General features: G+C 38.7%; 2 protein-coding genes and 1 pseudogene across 6 annotated transcripts in view; all 3 read right to left on the reverse strand.

The window, feature by feature from the left end:
* The window catches only part of LOC148723663 (uncharacterized), a 270,515-nt pseudogene that overhangs the window by 224,134 nt on the left and 28,837 nt on the right, over positions 1-17,544 (reverse strand).
* Positions 1,216-8,441, reverse strand: LOC111331337 (neural cell adhesion molecule L1.1). The gene is given in 9 exon segments (XM_088733977.1): positions 1,216-1,342; positions 2,108-2,293; positions 3,770-3,940; positions 4,517-4,699; positions 4,702-5,025; positions 5,430-5,696; positions 5,837-6,037; positions 6,655-6,691; positions 7,147-8,441. Coding segments are annotated over 9 exon segments (1,791 nt in total). The 5' UTR covers positions 7,480-8,441; the 3' UTR covers positions 1,216-1,253.
* Positions 8,584-17,544, reverse strand: part of LOC111331336 (putative phosphorylase b kinase regulatory subunit alpha) — a 30,710-nt gene continuing 21,749 nt past the window's right edge. For 3 of the 5 annotated variants that reach the window (XM_022936433.2, XM_022936430.2, XM_022936427.2), the window contains 12 exons: positions 17,351-17,429; positions 17,090-17,167; positions 16,709-16,788; positions 16,105-16,183; positions 15,431-15,560; positions 14,805-14,903; positions 14,387-14,490; positions 13,136-13,174; positions 11,242-11,430; positions 11,077-11,130; positions 10,215-10,418; positions 8,584-9,596 (listed from right to left, as the gene is read on the reverse strand). In XM_022936433.2, the coding sequence (XP_022792168.2) occupies positions 9,396-9,596; positions 10,215-10,418; positions 11,077-11,130; positions 11,242-11,430; positions 13,136-13,174; positions 14,387-14,490; positions 14,805-14,903; positions 15,431-15,560; positions 16,105-16,183; positions 16,709-16,788; positions 17,090-17,167; positions 17,351-17,429 (1,336 nt within the window). In that variant the 3' untranslated portion in view covers positions 8,584-9,395. The remainder of the gene's footprint in view (positions 9,597-10,214; positions 10,419-11,076; positions 11,131-11,241; positions 11,431-13,135; positions 13,175-14,386; positions 14,491-14,804; positions 14,904-15,430; positions 15,561-16,104; positions 16,184-16,708; positions 16,789-17,089; positions 17,168-17,350; positions 17,430-17,544) is intronic. The other 2 variants (XM_088733969.1, XM_022936432.2) reach the window with 1 other exon arrangement.

The raw sequence follows: 17,544 nt of genomic DNA on the forward strand, positions 1-17,544 counted from the left end.
TTTATTGTTATCGTCGGATATTTTCTTACCCCAAGCAGTATCTGTGTATCCTCCAAAAATGTACGGGCTTCTTCGTATTATAGTAACAGTGTGTGGCTTTCCATTACAAAGGGTGTGGAATGTTCCTGCTGCCCAGCCATGAGAGGAGGCGCGGTAACAAAGCTTCCAGTGAGAGTGCGAACCAGCCACGGAATCCAAAATTTGACGAAGACTCAAGATCAAGTCATATCTCTGGATTACAACAGATGGCATACTTGAACCTTAAGAGTATATAGAAATACTTGATTAAAAATCAAACAACGATATTGGAAGGTGCTGACTTTCGAAGAGGGGCGCTTATTTGAAAAGAAACGCTTACTTTGCCTTTTCTCTCAATTGAAAAATACAGTAGTCCCTATTTTCATTTAAACTGCAGTGTTTTACAAGGATTTCCAGCCCTGAGAAAAACGGTAAATATACACTTGTAAAAACACAATAATTTTTTACGTTATCGCTAGTTATCTGCTGACATGTCAATCTCCTTTCGCGCCACTCGGTAAGGTTGATGAATGAATGGCAAAGCGTTCATCCAGGGTAAAGTTGAATTTTTTTTGTCAGGAAGCGCTTGTGGTGCATATGAAATAAACAAAATAATACGTGGCTGTTTACTGTGTTCACTCGTGACATATCCGGCGAGTTGAACAGCCAAATGGAAATTCCATACCTACGTGTGTTATGTTTTTTTTTTCAAAACATTCCACCTGCCAATTTGCCTACAGAGCAGGCGTAATTTGGGCGAGCGAGTGCTCAGTACTTTTTAGCGAAAAATGGCCGCCATCTTCGATTTTAATGGCAGCGGAAGGCTGGGGAGAGAAAGTAATTTGTGCCAAGGGGGTGGGTGGCGATCAAAAATAAAGAGAGGGACTGATGTGGGTGGGTGAATATTACGCCTGCTCGAACTCATCATGGTTGTTTTTGAAAACTTCGTTCGCCCACGAACAGAGTTTCTGATTGGTGCCATTTTACTCTAGGTGTCAATCAGATGCCAAACGCGTCATTCGGACATTTAGCTCTTGCGGGAAAGAGAAAAGGATCGCAAACTCTATAGATGAAGTTGTAAGTTTCGATTCCGCTCTCGAGGAAGCATTTAATCTTTCGCAAATTGGTACGTATCGCGTATTAAGATCGGAACAAAGAAAAGTAATTTATACACTGGTTTCTGAAAAGGACCTACTGACCGTGTTGCCAACTGGCGTTGGGAAAAGCCTGATTTTTCAGCTGTTCAGGTCTTGGTTCGCATTAAAGAAACTTCGGCGAGAAAACCTTAAAGCGTATTTGTCGTTTTTCCGCTTCGAAGTATTGTCTAGGATCAAATAAGAGAAGCATCATCGGTGGGATTAACGGCAGCTACGCTCACCGATTGTTGTTTGGAGGATACAGAGTGCGGCAAATATCAACTCGTGTTTGCGTCAGCAGAAGAGGTGTAGGCGAAGCCATTTCTTAAAACACATTTTAGCGGGTAAACCTTCGAGCGTAGTTGTTTGTTTGCTTCAAAGTATCTTTTGTGATAAAACGAAGAAACATAGTCAAATTGATTAACGAAAAATACACGCAAGGGTTGTCGTTTAGAAAATATAGAGTGCGGCAAAGATCAGCTGATATTTGTGACCGCGGATGTAGGTTTTGTAGAAGCCATTTCTTTCCTGTTCGAAGAAAAAAACCGCTCATCGTTTCACTCATCGGCATTACGTGTGTTTGTTCTTGTCAGAAGACAGTGCTTCCGGTTTTTAAATTAACGAATTTTGATTGAGTATCCGCTCATTTCTGGAAATGCAGTGAGACACAGCTAATCAGGGGGTGTTTTGCATTTCAACAGCCTTTTCGGGCAGGCGTCTTCCCAACCTTGCCCCGCCCCCTACCCCCACCGTCCACTCTGACTCCAAATCAAACACTGCGTTCGGATAAACGATCACGAGTTCATAACTTTAAGTCGCTCAAATAAGACGCCTACACTGCGAGCTACCTGCAAGTTTGAAACTCCCCAATTTACCTCAAAGAGAGTATATTTAGGGTAATACTACTGTAAAGCTTGTAAACTGTCAAAGGATGAACTTTTAACTGAATGTACCTAGCACAATGCATTTTGGTTGACGTCCAGTCCAAGTACCATTCTTCATGCAGCGACGCACTGCTGGGGATTCACCTAACCAGTAACCAGGCCTGCAACTGAATGAAACCTGTTCTCCTTCCCAAAATTGCCGCCCATGAATTAAACCATGTTCCGGGCTTTCTAGAGATTGGCAAATTCTTCGACCTTTAAAACAAATAACGACAACAGCAACAGCTAAAATGTTAGCTTGAATATATCAACAAAGTTGAAATGGTAAATTGGCCACCGTTACGATTATAAAAGCTGACGTTTCGAGCGTTAGCCCTTCGTCGCTCCGACGAAGGGCTAACGCTCGAAACGTCAGCTTTTATAATCGTAACGGTGGCCAATTTACCATTTCAACTTTGTTGATATATTCAAATTATTTCGTTACCCCCACCGACGCAGCCCCAAACAGTTTCTCTAGAAACTATCAGCCTTTATTGAAATGTTAGCTGTCAGCTGTAAAACAAAAGAACGTTAAAGCTAAGATCTATCCCCTTTTTGTAATATTGCTTAAAAAAAAAAGGTTCAAGTCAGTTGTGTATAAAAAAGTATCTGTAAAGTTTATATGTCGGGTACTGGCTAGGTTTTAGTTCTTGCTTATGCCATCAGTGTTTTTCAATCTATCTTATCGTCTAAACTAAGAGGTTGCGGTATAGACTGTTTAAAGGGGCCTTCGAGAAGGCCAGATACCTTATACAGCTCTTACAGGTAAATGGCGTTTGGCTGCTTCCGAGTATTTGCCGCAAAGTGAGTGCTCAAATAAACGCGCCTAATAAACTGAAAAATATTTTACCACTTAAAACCAAGGAATCGTTATATCGTTCGTTCACTGATACTACCGTATTTTTATTACTGCAACCAAGTTTGGCACCATTGCGGAAAAAGAAACACTGCAAAAATCGAAAAAGTCAATGAAAGAGCGTTGAGATATGTCTATAATGATAAACATGCATCTTACCAGCATCTCTTGGATAGGATAAGACTACCCTCCATGGAATCTCGAAGAATTCAAGACATGTTACTGACAATACATAACAGCATATCGAACAAAGCACCACGGGCAATTAGGAATCTTATTAACTTACACTCATTTAAGTACAATCTCAGGCGCCATGAATATGTTTCATCTTTACCTAAATTTAACACTACCAAATATGGACTCAAGTCATGGAGATATTTTGCAGCCAAGAAATGGAATGAACTCTAAAATGACATTAGAATAAAAGCGGGCACCAAAGAAATAGTAAACAGAATTAGATCGTTAAATTTCGGGGATTAGTAGATTTGTAATGTTAGTTTTAATAGTATTTTGATTGCGGCGATAATATTGTAATAACAGTTTTAAACAGCTTTTAATCAGTATTTCATTTCTGATTTTACCCGCTGTGATATTAGCGTTGTTAGCTGTTAGGTTTTCATTAGGTATTAGGTGGAATACCTGTAAACTAGCTCTTATGCTAAGCGTATTTCCACATTAAATAAGTATGTATCTATGCCCTTAGGATTAGTACCGAGGTAAGAAGATTCACGGAAGCTTTTAAGCTTTTGATCTATGGTCATCTGACAAACATGTTGCTTACTTCCACACCAAGATTACGGTGATTAGTGAGTCTAAGTTAGCTATAATCTACTTACATGAGGGTTGTCTTCCACTCCAGTTACCAGAGGTTAAACACATTCTTGTTGCCGGACCAGTTAAGTGATATTCTGGATCACAAACGAACGACACAGATTCACCAGTCCAGTATCGCGAGCCATGTCTGCGTCCATTTGATGGAGAGCCAGGATCCCCACAGTTGACGAGGGCTGGCACGAGAAGATGATGTTAGAAGATAGAAAAATATCTGTGATTTTCGATTAACATAGGATATTCATGTATAAACATACAGTGTGACAGAACTGAGATTTTGCAGGTATGCAACTTTCACCCTCTCTTAAAAATAGAGATGGATAATTGTTGAGAGGCGAATCCAGGATTTTTCTTAGGGGGGAGGGGGGGAGTGCACAATATGTATACCATGAAGTTATGTTAGAAAGCCGCAGGTCGTCTCACGGGGGTTAAGGGGTGCGTACCCTTGCTCCTCTCCCCTAGAACTGCACCTAATGTTACATCCAAAAGGGAAAAGAATTTGGAGATTCTTTCGCATTAGAAAGCTCATTACGTTCAGAACTGAAAACCGATCGGGATAAAGAAGTTGCTTGGGTGTTACAAAATTTTATTTATAACCCCACTTTTCTACTTTGTTTTGACACCATAGGTTACCAGATTTAAACTTAAATGGTTGCTTTGTAATGCACTCTTTCTCGAAAATGGCTAGAAGAATGCCAGAAGGTTAGCTAGCAAGAACGAACAATTAGCAATTTTAATAAAATGCAATCTACCAAGACTTGTGTTGGATTCTGCCATCACATTCTTGTCGTTGTAAAATAGACATGTGTAGATTCCAGAGTCACTTGGCTTGAAGCGATGAATGACCAATTCACTCGTTATCAAATCATTCTTTTCATTTGCAGCTCTTGAGAAAACGCGTCGACCATCTTTGAACCACGTGACTTTAGTTAGATAGAAACATTTAGTTGAATCTATTCTTGTTTCTGTTTTTTTTTCCTCAACTCACCAACAACTTTAACAAAGACCCAAACAACTCTCATAACATTTGCCAGTCGATTAGTTCCGTGGCATACATAAGGGCCATCATCATCCTCTATTGTGTTTTGAATCGTAAGTTCGGAACCATTGATAACATGTCTGTTGATGGGGAGCTGCCTGCCTGATCTTGTCCATGTTATCACAGGGGAGGGGTACCCAAAGATGTCACATTGTAGCACGGTGTCCCAAGTCTTGTAAGCGGTTACAGAACGCTTAGGTTCAGTAACAAATTTTGCTGGTACTGAAAATAGTTTATCAAAATAAAAAAATTACATAAGAATCAAAATTATAAGCTGGAACAAGTTTGACATTCAATAGAGTGTAAATAAGGGAAATTCATGAAACTAAGACACTGTGATGCTGCTCTGGGGATATATAAATTAGCACTGGTGACGGCTTAGACTAGATTTTGATTGAGGTGTACGAGGCATACCATCTATCATCCCGCAGTTTTTTCACTCGTCCTTTACACAACAAAAAACGCCTTTTCTTTAAGTAAATCACAAGGTAGAGTTATTTGGAACTTTATGACAACAAACCGAATGCTTTGAGTTAGTTCGAGTAATTGCATGAAAATACTTAGGCTATTTAATGGTGGAACTTCACTCAACTTTTATCATTTATCGTGTTATAGGGAGCTCGCACCTTTCACGCTGACATTGACAGATAACTCAACTCTGCCCAAGAGATTTTCCGCTGTACAGTTGTAGACACCACGGTCCTCGAATTGAATGTTCTTTAGTTTTAGACTCTTTTCTCGAAAGTACCTCCTGTCTTGTTCTATCAGGTGTCCATTTTTGTACCACGTGATTATGGGTTGTGGGAAGCCATTTGCTTTACAAGGTATTAGGACATTTTGTGTCTCTTTCACAGTTATGGTGGACGAGGGCTTTGAAATGAAGTGTGGAAATTCTGAAAACAAATTACAATCTGTTACTAGCGTTTTGGAAGCAGCAGAATGAAAAGGCTTTTTTTGAGTGAATATGGTTAAGAAAATTTTTCAAAAAACAACAACAACAACAAAATTAATGGATGTTCACAACATGACTTACCTAACTGACCTCCACCGCTCTGGTTTGTTCTCTGGGGTGCTGATTTGCCAAGGGGACCCGGTGGTCCTCTTATACCGCGTTTTCCCTGGGGGCCTGGCACACCCCTTGGTCCTTTTCTTCCCCTCCTACCGCTCGATCCAGGAGGGCCCTGAGGACCACTGCGTCCAGGTATACCGGGAGGACCTGGTGGGCCTTGAGGTCCTACAAGATGAAATGAAAAAAATAAACAAAAAGATAAACAAAAAAATTAATAAAATATTAAAAATCATTGTAATGAAAATTAAAAAAAACAATTGCACAGTCAAGTAAACAGCTGAGAAAATTAAGTTCCTCTGAGAAAATTAAGTTCCTCTGAGAAAATTTAGTTCCTCTGGTCTCTCCAACAATTCTATAAATTTAATTTCGCAGCACGTTAAGCCAAGTCGATCGATCACTGAAACTGTTGCTGCAAATGAAACAGCAGATATCGATTGTAATGATGGGTGCAGAATAGTGAGGTTCATTGATCTCGTGTTTCAGCGCATGATAAATTTCTTGGGTCTCATTTCTTTCAGCTCGGTAGAGGGGACGAGATGGCAGTTATCATGGTTAACGTAATGTTCTTATCACATACACAAGTTTATAAAATAAGAAATGTTCTCGATTATTATCTGAAGAATATAACCTCGTTACATGCTCTTGTTCGTGCTAACTGTGGTAGCGATCCAACTTATGTTTTACAGAGCTTTTTCATGCTAATCCGCTGTATCTTTTTTGTCTACAACAGCATTGCTCCATAGTGATGGACGAAGTACTAGGGCATAAGATGAAGCTCTTACCCTCAACGCATACGATATTTTCCAGACCAGTCAAATTCTAAGGATTGAAGAATAAAAGAAAGGGGAAAAAATCATTTTTTCATTCGATCACTTCTCTACAGGAGTTAGTGAAAATGATAAGCGCGCGGGCCAAAATAAAACAGTATACCATTGAAAAAAACAGTATTGAATATATCAAATAAAGTATTGCCAAAACGAATGCTGAAGCAGTGAGAAATGAGACATTGAGGAAGTTGCTGCAATAGCGTCTTTCCTTGTGGCTAAAACGGATTGCATGACACATACCGCTATCTCATATTTCAACTAGTCAAATTCTGGTTAACGCCGTAATTACTTGTTAACTCGATTAATACACCCTATTTGGAGTTCTCTTCTATCAAATCCATGCAAACATAAATTTGGTTAGCTGTTCACAATATTACTGAGAGGGTCCAAGGGCATTTGTGAAACATGAAGGAAAAAAAAAATAGAAGAAAAAAATAATAAACTTACCCTTCGGTGGCCATTCGAGTTCACACAGACGGTTTTACATTTGTGGCACATGGAGGATCGTTTAGCAGATCTTTTAATGCCACCTGTTTCTTTCTTTAGAGACCCACTTCGACGAAAAAGTGCAGATGTTGGCGAATCAGAAACAGGATTGGAAAGCTGATACGGACGATTTGTAAGCAGTGAATTTTGCTCAAGTGTTGTCAAACGCGAGTCCAACTTCGATGATCGATGCAGAGAATAACACGTGAAACCAAGTGTGCCTAACGTTAGGAATAAATTGAATAAAAGGCCAAACACAAGAAATTGCGAATTCTTAGTTGCTTTGGACTCCATCTTCGGTGCTCTTCCCCATAAACAGAGTGGATAATGGCTAGCGCTAAATGGCAGACTGACACATAACTTTTCTGGTTAAATGCCCGAAGCGACACCCAACTTTCGCACTCGCTTCAGTTTGAAAGTTTATTTCCGTTCTACTCTATCATGCAAAAGAGTAATATAAACAAATTATATGTAGAAGTTAAGAAGATATTGTCAAAGAGTTATGGACTGTTACATGAGACAAAGGTCAATTTCGTCTTCCTTGAAACATGTGGAGTTAAAAAAAAAACCAAATCGTGTGACTTGTTTACGCTGGTAACGGTGATATGTCACGCACTTGAGTTTGCGACCTCCTGTACCAGCACAAGAGGACGTTATAAGGAGAACATCTCAGCTTCCGCACCGTGAACACGAAAACTTTGCGTGAGTTATGCCTTAAGCATGGCCGATGTTTTCGTGTCCTCGAGAAAGAAATTTTAGCGGTGCAAGATGTGTCAGACTTCTCCTGGGAAACATTTTCTTGTGATAAGGAAAGTAACACCGAAGCTATTGATAGGCAACAAATAATAAGAAGTGAAAGAAATAACACTGAAGAAAGGAAACCCTTCCCTGAGAAATGTTAATTGCATTTCAATCTTTCTTAGCACGCACATTTCAATTAACAGTGAAATTTTCGAAAGCGTAATTATTTACAGCCAAATCGCATTTCTTTTCTAAAACGCTTTTTCCTGGAAATCATTCTCTTAACATCGTTGAGGCCACGGACTACAATTTAGCTAATTACGTTGACGATTTAATAAAATATTTAGCTTTTACGACTGAAATTAATGGAAACTCTACTAATATTTCAATTTGCAACCAACTTCTGTTCGGCGAGTTACATTAGCTTTGAAAAGATGATACGCCAGCCATGATTGACTCATGTGGTAGTCCACCAAAATCACGCCTCTCTGCTGACACGTTGTTGGAAGCTGTCAAAGTTGTTTACAATAAGCCAAGAAACTGGCGATAAGCATGCCCTTACGACCACGTCGAGATAGTGAATAAAAGCCAAGGGGAATTTCCCTTTTGAAACCAAACGTACCCGGTTGCGGGAACGTAACATCCTTCTCTTACCACTTAGAAAATCAAATTTTATTGATCAAATATATGAAGTAATTGTCAGAAGTGGGACAAATTCGTGGTGCTATTTACTTACGAATGAAATGAGGAAGTATTGCTTCATAATGCCTGAATACTAATTGGCTTAGGTGAAACATAAAAACGAATGGGAGAGCGTCATCGGAAAAATAATCCATTTTGCTTTGAAGAAGTCTCCACAAAATTTGTAAACAAAATTCTGTACAGTAGAACCCCGCCATAAATTAAAGACCTTTTCTTTCACGTTTAGTACAAAATAAATATAACGTCACTCATTTCCTGGGTTTTCAACTCAGCTTAACAGCTTGTTAAGAGAATTTGGTATTATCAACTAAGTTGATAATATACACAGAGAATACACCAAAGGGACAACGTCGGCTTTAGAAACTCTTTATGGTGGTCATTTACATTATCAAGTTAATATTGACACAACCAAATTGTCTCGTTATATTCTCCTACCGATGCAACACCACAGCTTCTTTAGAAATTTACTCCCTTCAAACAGCTTTATACCTGGTATTTTCCGCTGTTCTTTTTTACACAAAATGGAGTGGCAAAATTTTTATAGAAAGAAATATTAAGGAAGTAAACAAAAACGTAGGAAAAAAAGGCGGTCGAAAATTACAAAAAAAAATTAATTTTTTTTTGCACTAAATTGGTCTCTAATTCTAAGCAACCACACACTCATTCTGATGTGGAAGATTACTGACTCGCTTGGCAACAACTCGTGAAAAATATTTCATGGTCTCTAATATGTCATGGTCTCTAATTCTAAGCAAACAATTCTAATTCTAAGCAACCACACACTCATTCTGATGTGGAAGATTACTGACTCGCTTGGCAACAACTCGTGAAAAATATGTCATGGTTCCAAACCGTCCACTAGGAGCAGTGTCGTAGAAATATCGACAGAGGCCTGCTGCTCCGCCACAGCTGATTTTTTCATGAAGAAGACGAGCGCAACACACAGTGGAATCACCTTTGATGTTCATCTGAAATAACACGACATGGGAGAATGGACTTTAAACATGTTAATTTGGATGTAATGATGAAAGAGATTAATTTTGTATTCCTGCACGAATTCAGCACTTGCTCCAACCCTTCAACAACACCAACTGTGATTCGGTCACAAGGTCTTCGGGGCAGTCTGTCTTGTATTTGTCGCCGACGTTTTCTTTGGCTCGCTTTGACTTGCTCTCATGCTTAAAAAATGATTTTTTTCCCCACTGATCTATTTTGGCGTCAGGCTTTTTATCTTGAAACTCGATTAGCACCAATCCAGACTCAAATTTAATTTCTTTCGCGGTAAAACCGCCATAAGTGTTTGTAACATTACGAAAATCTCGGCTCTCCAAGACCCCTAGCGACTGTCAAAAAAAGTCCAGTTAGAGATGGAAACAGGCTCTGTTTCCTTGATTTTGTAATTATCATAAACAGCTGCCTAGGCTACTTTGGAGCGTGAACGCAAGAATTCCAAAACCACGCCTTAGCCTCCATGACTTCCACGCTAACAAAAAAATATGGTTTTCCAAACCGATACTTAAGGCTATTTGTTAATGTGGACGAAGCATATTTCGCAGAGAAAACAAAAACGACTATTCTTCACCCACCTGGTCTTTAAGATATAAACTGTGGCCCTCGAAAACAAGTTCATCAACATCAATAGTGTCTCCCAAAGTCTGTTCTGGATGATACTCAACCACAAGCGACAACACCATCAACATTTCCACCACAAGTTGACGATACTCCGGCTCTGGAATGCGATTCAGGGCAGCTTCCACACACAACGCGAATTTCAGTTCTCCTGGAGTCATCTGGAAAAAGAGGAGCATTGTGTGATTGAAACTGCTGAACGAGGATTAATAATTGTTACTGAGATCAAATTTTTTTTTTCTGTGAACAAGATATTACGATAAGCATGTGATTCATCAAGAGCGCATTTAATATAATTTCTTGCCACCTGTTTCAGCGTGAAACTTTTTCAGTTGTTTGATTGTTGTGTGGCTACAATCGAAGTAAAATGTTCTTCCTATTCAGAAGCGCCTGACCTGTAGTGCAGGCGAGTTAACGTTACAAGCTCGCAATCGCTTACCCGGCAGGCCCTGTTTGATTTAGAGTTAAAGCGCCCGTTCTGCTGCTGTAAAAATTAAAGATGACAGCTAAAACATTCATCGAAAAATACTGAGCACTCGCTCGCCAAAATCGCGCCTGCTCATCAGGCTAATACAACATTACATTTTGAACTGGAGCAAAGACAAATCACAATAAAAGCAAGTATATCAGAACGGGGCTAGGGAGAAATCAGATAACATTTACGTCATCGATCTCAGGAGCGGGAAAACGCGAGTTGGTTATGAGACTTGCATCTAACTCGCAGAGTAGGGTGCATAAGCCTCATAAGCCAGTCAAATATCGCAGTAAAGCAAACCCAAGGAAATAACGCTAGAAAATAGGTTTCAACCGGTTGCATACCTCTTGGACCATAGTACTCGGCAGATAATGCTTGTAAATTGTCATACCCCGACACTACAGGAATGAAAATAAGAAAATAACATTCAAAAGGTCACCCAAGTTGCTGAAAATATCATAAATGTACAAGTTTTAAACATATAGTTTCAAATTTGCAGATTGTGGTACCTTTTCGAGTACTTTCCAGAATTTAGGGTAAAAATCCTCAGGGGCTCGATTAAGTGCTCCATCAAGGCACCTTCGCCTGATCCACTGCCCAAGACGGTCCTGAGGGTCCTCGTCTTCGTCATCTTTATCTTTCTGTGGTTCCAACTTCTTCTGCTCAGGTGATGGCAACAATCCTCTGCCACTCATATGCTTTAAAATCCAAAACACATTTTTATGTTACTACTGTATTCGACTTCATTATCAGTCTCAATTTCGTGCACAGTATTAGCAGGTGTATAATGATACTTCAGTTGATCTAAGTTTCCGCGATGAATGTGCCATGTTATCGATAGGATGTGTTTGACGAGACTTCAATTATTAGTGTCAAGTCACCGACGGAAAATTAATATTTTTACCTCTCTAGATAAATGCTAGACTTGAGATTCAATCGTCACTCAGTCTCTTTACACATAATTTGGTTTCTATCAAATGAGTCAACTAAATTCTCATGAAATACCCCCACTGACCAAGCACCACAGTTTCTTTATTAACTCAGCCCCTTTATTCTTTGCAGACTGGAAACGACAGCAACGCCACGTGAAACAAAGGCGCAACACGGTCAAAGTAGCAGGAATCAAAGGTTAACTTCCACAAAAAAGACAAGCCATGTAGGATTGACAACAGATTTACGATATTCATCATCTTAGTTATCCAATTCATGTTTATTTGATCTTAACTGATTAAAATCTACTTTCCCCTTTGATAACAAACACAACATTAGAGTATTACCGCCGCTGCATCAGTTGCATCATCGCGTTAGCTTTTATGCAATTTAATTTATAGTAGCAGTCAAGGAATCTTGGAGAAAGTTACAAAAGCTTTTGTAATGCACTAGATGCGCCTCAGTAGAAAAGGTACACCAAGAGAAAATGCGTGGTATTTTAGTAACTTGGCTAATTTCTCCCGTTTCAGTTGCATCATCGCTTTAGCCTTTATGCGATTTATGATTAAAATCTATTTTCCCCTTCAATAACCATCACAACATTAAAGTATTAATGCCGTTGCACCATTTGCATCATCGCATTAGCATTAATGCAATTTAATTTAAGGTAGCGGTCAAGGAATTTTAAAGAAAGTTACAAAGGTTTTCACAATGCACTATGAGCGCTTCAGTAGAAAAGGTACACTGAGAGAAAATATCTGGTAGTTTAGTAACTTGGCTCATGCAATTTGGGGTCGCGGTCAAGGAATCTTGAACAAAGTTACAACAGCTTTCGCAATGCACTAGATGCGCTTCAGTACAAAAGGTATACCGAGAAAATATCTGGTAGTTTGGTAACTTGGCTGATTTCTCCCGTTTCTGGAGCATCATCGCGTTAGCCTTAATGCAATTTATGGTTAAAATCTATTACCCCCTCTGATAACATTCACAACATTAGAGCATTAATGCCGTTGCATCATTTACCCTATCGCGTTAGCTTCAATATAATTTGACTTTTGCTAACGGTCAAGGAATCTTAAAGAAAGTTACAGCAGCTTTCGCAAGGCACTATAAGCGCTTCCGTAGATAAGGTACACTGAGAGAAAATAAGTAGTAGTTTACAGTGTAGCATTTTGGCAAGTTTCTCCCGTTTCGCCTGATGTTTCGGGGAGACTGAAATGGCGGGAGGGCCGAGGGCCAAGTAAGTTCCAAAACTAAAGTTATCGCTTGTTTTTCGTTAGTGTTTTCAACTTCCATTAGTCATTACAGTGCAAAAGGACAGGAAGAGATCATTAGCTAGCATTATTGTCAATATTAAACAGACTTCTTTGCTGCGGAAAACTCGTGAGCAAAGCAAAAAGCATTCTAAAACGATGTTGTTTCCCTTCACCCTTAGAACATTAGACGAAGAACAGAAATCATTTGCTAACATACCATACTTTTCCCCGCAAACATTTTAATACAGCTTATTTTCTGTTGATAAATATGAAAAAGTGCTGTTAAACCGTAGATGGTGCAGCCACGAAACTTCCTAGAAAAGTTTTGATAAAAACACACTTTGCTTCTCAACAACAGACCATGGGCCAGAAAACTTCGTCTAACCTAACCTGAAATAAGATTTTTCAGCACAAGAAAGACAGGAACGCAAAGTGGAACCAAAAAATAAGAAAATAAAAAGAAAATAGACGACTCATTATAGCAAAAACTAAAAGTAAAACGAAACAAACAAAGGAAAAGAGAGAAAAATTTAAGTAGCCCCCAATAGACGCGGTTTCAGTATCACGTCACTCATTAGTACACCGCTACAGCTGTAGGTGAAAGCTAGCCCACACGAAACTGTCCAAAGAAGACCAAATCTACGCGCGATTTTGCCCGTTTGAAAAGCAATCCCTATTCTTGTTAAGACAAATGTGATAATTCCCGCCTCACTATGAACAGCGACGAAGAGCACCCAATCAAAGCTATTCTTTCCGTGGTCTTATCTTCGAAGCAAGTATCCCCTATCGAAAGTGCACCCAATTGAAAGAAGAAAACCAGGCAGCAACTGCATCTTGATAGGAGACAGTTTTTCCGGTGATTTTTATTACAGCGAAAACAAGATAAAGATGGATTTTGTCCGGTTTGGTGGTGATCCAATGGTAGAAAAATAAGCTGCTAGTTCTGCCAACTTGCAGAACTGCTTATCACATCGTTGACTGGTGATCAGTTGGTAGAGAGACGAACTTTTCACTGATGAACATTCTCTTAAAATAGCACCTAATTCCTTCAAAAAATTTTAACGAATATAATGCAGCTAAAGAAGAAAATAGAATAGGATTTAACAAGTGGTGATCCCCTGGTAGATAAGCTATTAGTTCTGCCAACTTGCAGAACTGCTAATCACTCAGCTGACCCGTGATCAGTTGGTAGAGACAAACTTCTCAGCTGAAGTGTATTCTCTCGAAAATAGCGCCGACTTTCTTTAACAAATCTGTTCACGAGAGTAATGCAGCTAAAGGGGAGAAAAATTAACAACTATCCACCGAAGTGGAGGTAAAGAGTACTTGCCCTTCACTTCCGAACTAGCCAATCAGCGCACGAGAAAAGCACTGTTCACGAGTGTGGTATATACTAAAATAAAATAAAACAAATTGAAGGGTTTACGTTTACGAATGATATTAATTTTCTTTGTAAATGAAGACTGACCTTAATAGCACTGGACAGTTTTTTGATCCCAACCCTCTTCGGGAGGTCGACGTTTACGATGGAGATCTGTTTCTCTGGTGTGCTCTTGTTGTCGTAGGACAAATCTACAAAAAAAAATATAGATATAAATAAATAAGAAATAAATAAAGAAAACGCACATACATTTATACGACAAAAAGTAGAGAGGTGTTCGCAAATTATTTTTAGAACAGTCTGTTAGTATTTTTCGTTATTCGAAATTGGTTAATATTGGATTGCAAGATCAGCAGTCCTTTCATGGTAATTCCCTTTATTTCTTTTTATTCATGATCTACAGTTCAATATCTCGACTTTCGAGGCCTAGAAATAAAATTCCATGACTTATCAGCTTTTCATGATCCAAACGAACCCTAAAGCCAAAGCAATAAATCAGACTTACCACTTGAAACGACCAACTCTTTTCCGCTAAGAATATGATACAGGAGAGTTTTCATCTCGAAAGGGCTCAAGTTCATGAAAAACTCAGCGGCATCTTCACCTGAAAGGCGCGTACGGCTACATCTTAGAGCGCAGCATGTGCAGTGGCTAAATAATAACTAACCAATGATTGTTCGTTGTTGTTATTTGTTTGTTCTTTCAGTTTTACTCCAGTAACGTTTGTCAGTTGTGACTGATCAAATGCAAAACTGTTTGAGGCTTGTAAAATATAGGTAGGTTAGCCTGAGAGGGACTGTGGAAACGAGAGGGATGGTTTCCTCATGTTCCTCTCGCAACTTCCCTGCCACAAACTCTCCCAAAACAGCCAGCAAGGCAGACTAAGAAAAATATGGAAAAGCTGTGTTTCGAGTAGATAGAGGAAAAAATTTCCCGGAAAGTATATTGTTTGCATTTGATCAGGTTCCCGATAACGCGTCGCAAAGGTTGGACATACATAAAGAGACTAAATTTCGTGTCTCATCTGTTATAAACGGAAGTTCAGGTGCCATGGGGGAAGAACCGACCGGTGATAAAAAAGTATATATATAAATGAATAAAAAACAGACAACTACTCTTTTAGTTTCTGACCGGAACAATCCATGGATCTCGCCAACTCAGCCACCATAACTTCTATTATCAGACCGACTCGAAGCCTCAGCATCTCTTTGAATAGCGATGGTTCAGTCCTGACAAATATCCCAAGATAAACTAACAGTTCCTGGTGATAAAGAAGACTGTTAATGTTCGACCAAAACTGAACAAGGGCGATTCTACGTGGGACGGGACGAAGAACTAAACAAAACTATGGTGACAACCCAAAATGAAGCAAAATTGTAGAAGGGGAAAAAGTACTAAACCGACAATTTATTGACGGTCAAGATTAACAAATATTGCATCCTATACTACTATAATAATAGTAATAATAATAATAGAAATAATAGTAATTTAATAATATCAAACTTTATTAATACTCAAAGCAAATAACTATTTACAAGTTAAAGGTAAAAACGACCTGATAGTAGTTCCGATTTCAATTAAAATCCAATTACAATCTAAACCTTTTCATAATAATAATAATAATAATAATAATAATACTATAATACTAATAATAATGATAATAATCATTACTATTATCATCATTATAATTATTATTATTATCAGTGCTGTATTTTAGCCACAATTACTGAATTTCAATACTGCCATTGTTACCATTACAAGTACTACTACTGTTACTGGTGTGCGCACACAGTTTAGCCTATTACCTGAGTGACAACACCAGTGCTCATATCTTCCCCAAAAACATTGAAAATTATATTTTTCATTTCTTCTTGCGGAAGGGGTCTGCCATGAAAAAAAAACACAAAACAATAATTACATCACTGTAGCAAAACCTCACAAATCTAGCGACAGAGAAGAGGGCAATTCAATTCGCCTCTTTCATATACATGGATGGGACTGCTTGATACTAGAATAATGCCCCCCTCTCAAAGCACCGAGTTATGAAACTGTTTGATTGAAATAAAAGCAACATTTATCCTGAAAGTAATCGAGTGGAATTCCGAGTTACATCCCTGTGCAGAAGCAAGAAGTACAGAAAAAAGACGACCCATTTTGCGAAGAAGAATTTCAGCGGTCTACCAAGTACTTTGTTCGATATCACCGGAGAAAGGATTATTCTGTACAAGTCAATCAAGAAGAAAAATTCTCAAAAGCACATTTGAAATCGACTTTTTTTTGTTCATCTTTTATTCTTTTTTTTGCATCAAAAGGACACCCACACTACCCCAGTTACTGCTAAAATAAAAAAAAGAAAAGGAATAGAAAATAACGAAACAAATGCACAATGACAACCCCGTCGAGATTCACCTTGTTATGACCTCTTCATGTCCTCCCTGGGGGATCCCTACAGTCAGCTGCTTCTGGTGGACTAAAAGCTCCGTGGCAGCCTGGTAAAGAGAAAAGGAAAACATCATCAGGACTTTCTACTTAAAATTGATAGCTGAAAAAACAGGTAAATGAGAGAGAGCTTGAAGCGCTGTCGGGTACTCATATTAGGATAACCTCTTCTCGAATCCAAAGTAATGTGTCAAAATGTCATACTTCACATTGTAGCTTGGGTGTATGTCTTGTTTTAAAACATACAAAGGAAACATAAAAGGATAAAAAACAAACAATAACAACAGCAACGTCGAACACAACATTTGTGCTTGTCGTAAGAACGAAGGTTATTGAACATAAACAATGTACCTCGGCTAGATCTTCCACTCGTTTTCTCAGAAGCCCCGCAGTGTGTCGCACTAAAGACCATAATTTACTTTGACAAGCCTAAAAAATAACGCAACAGAGAAAAGTTTAGTAAATGAGTAAGATACAAATTCAGTTTTCTTAATCAACAAACGAAAGGGGGGAATCGAAACTTCGACTTGACATTTGACTGCCGTTCGTGTTTGAAATATTTAATGCGTGAATCCATAGTTAAAATATTACTTCTACAATAAATTAATTCACCTTTTCGTATAGCTCTCCTAGGAGTTTTCGCACTGTAACTCCTCGCGCACCGAAAAGTTGAGTGTCGAAATCTGGACCTCTGGTGAATCAAAGTAAAAAGAGCCAAATTCTTTCTATAATTCACAGAGAAGCAATAATAATATCAAATTAACGATATCAGTAAACAATACCAATATATCCTTTTCAAAACAGCA

Source organism: Stylophora pistillata, chromosome 9 (assembly GCF_964205215.1).
Source record: "Stylophora pistillata chromosome 9, jaStyPist1.2, whole genome shotgun sequence".
Taxonomy (NCBI): Eukaryota; Metazoa; Cnidaria; class Anthozoa; order Scleractinia; family Pocilloporidae; genus Stylophora; species Stylophora pistillata.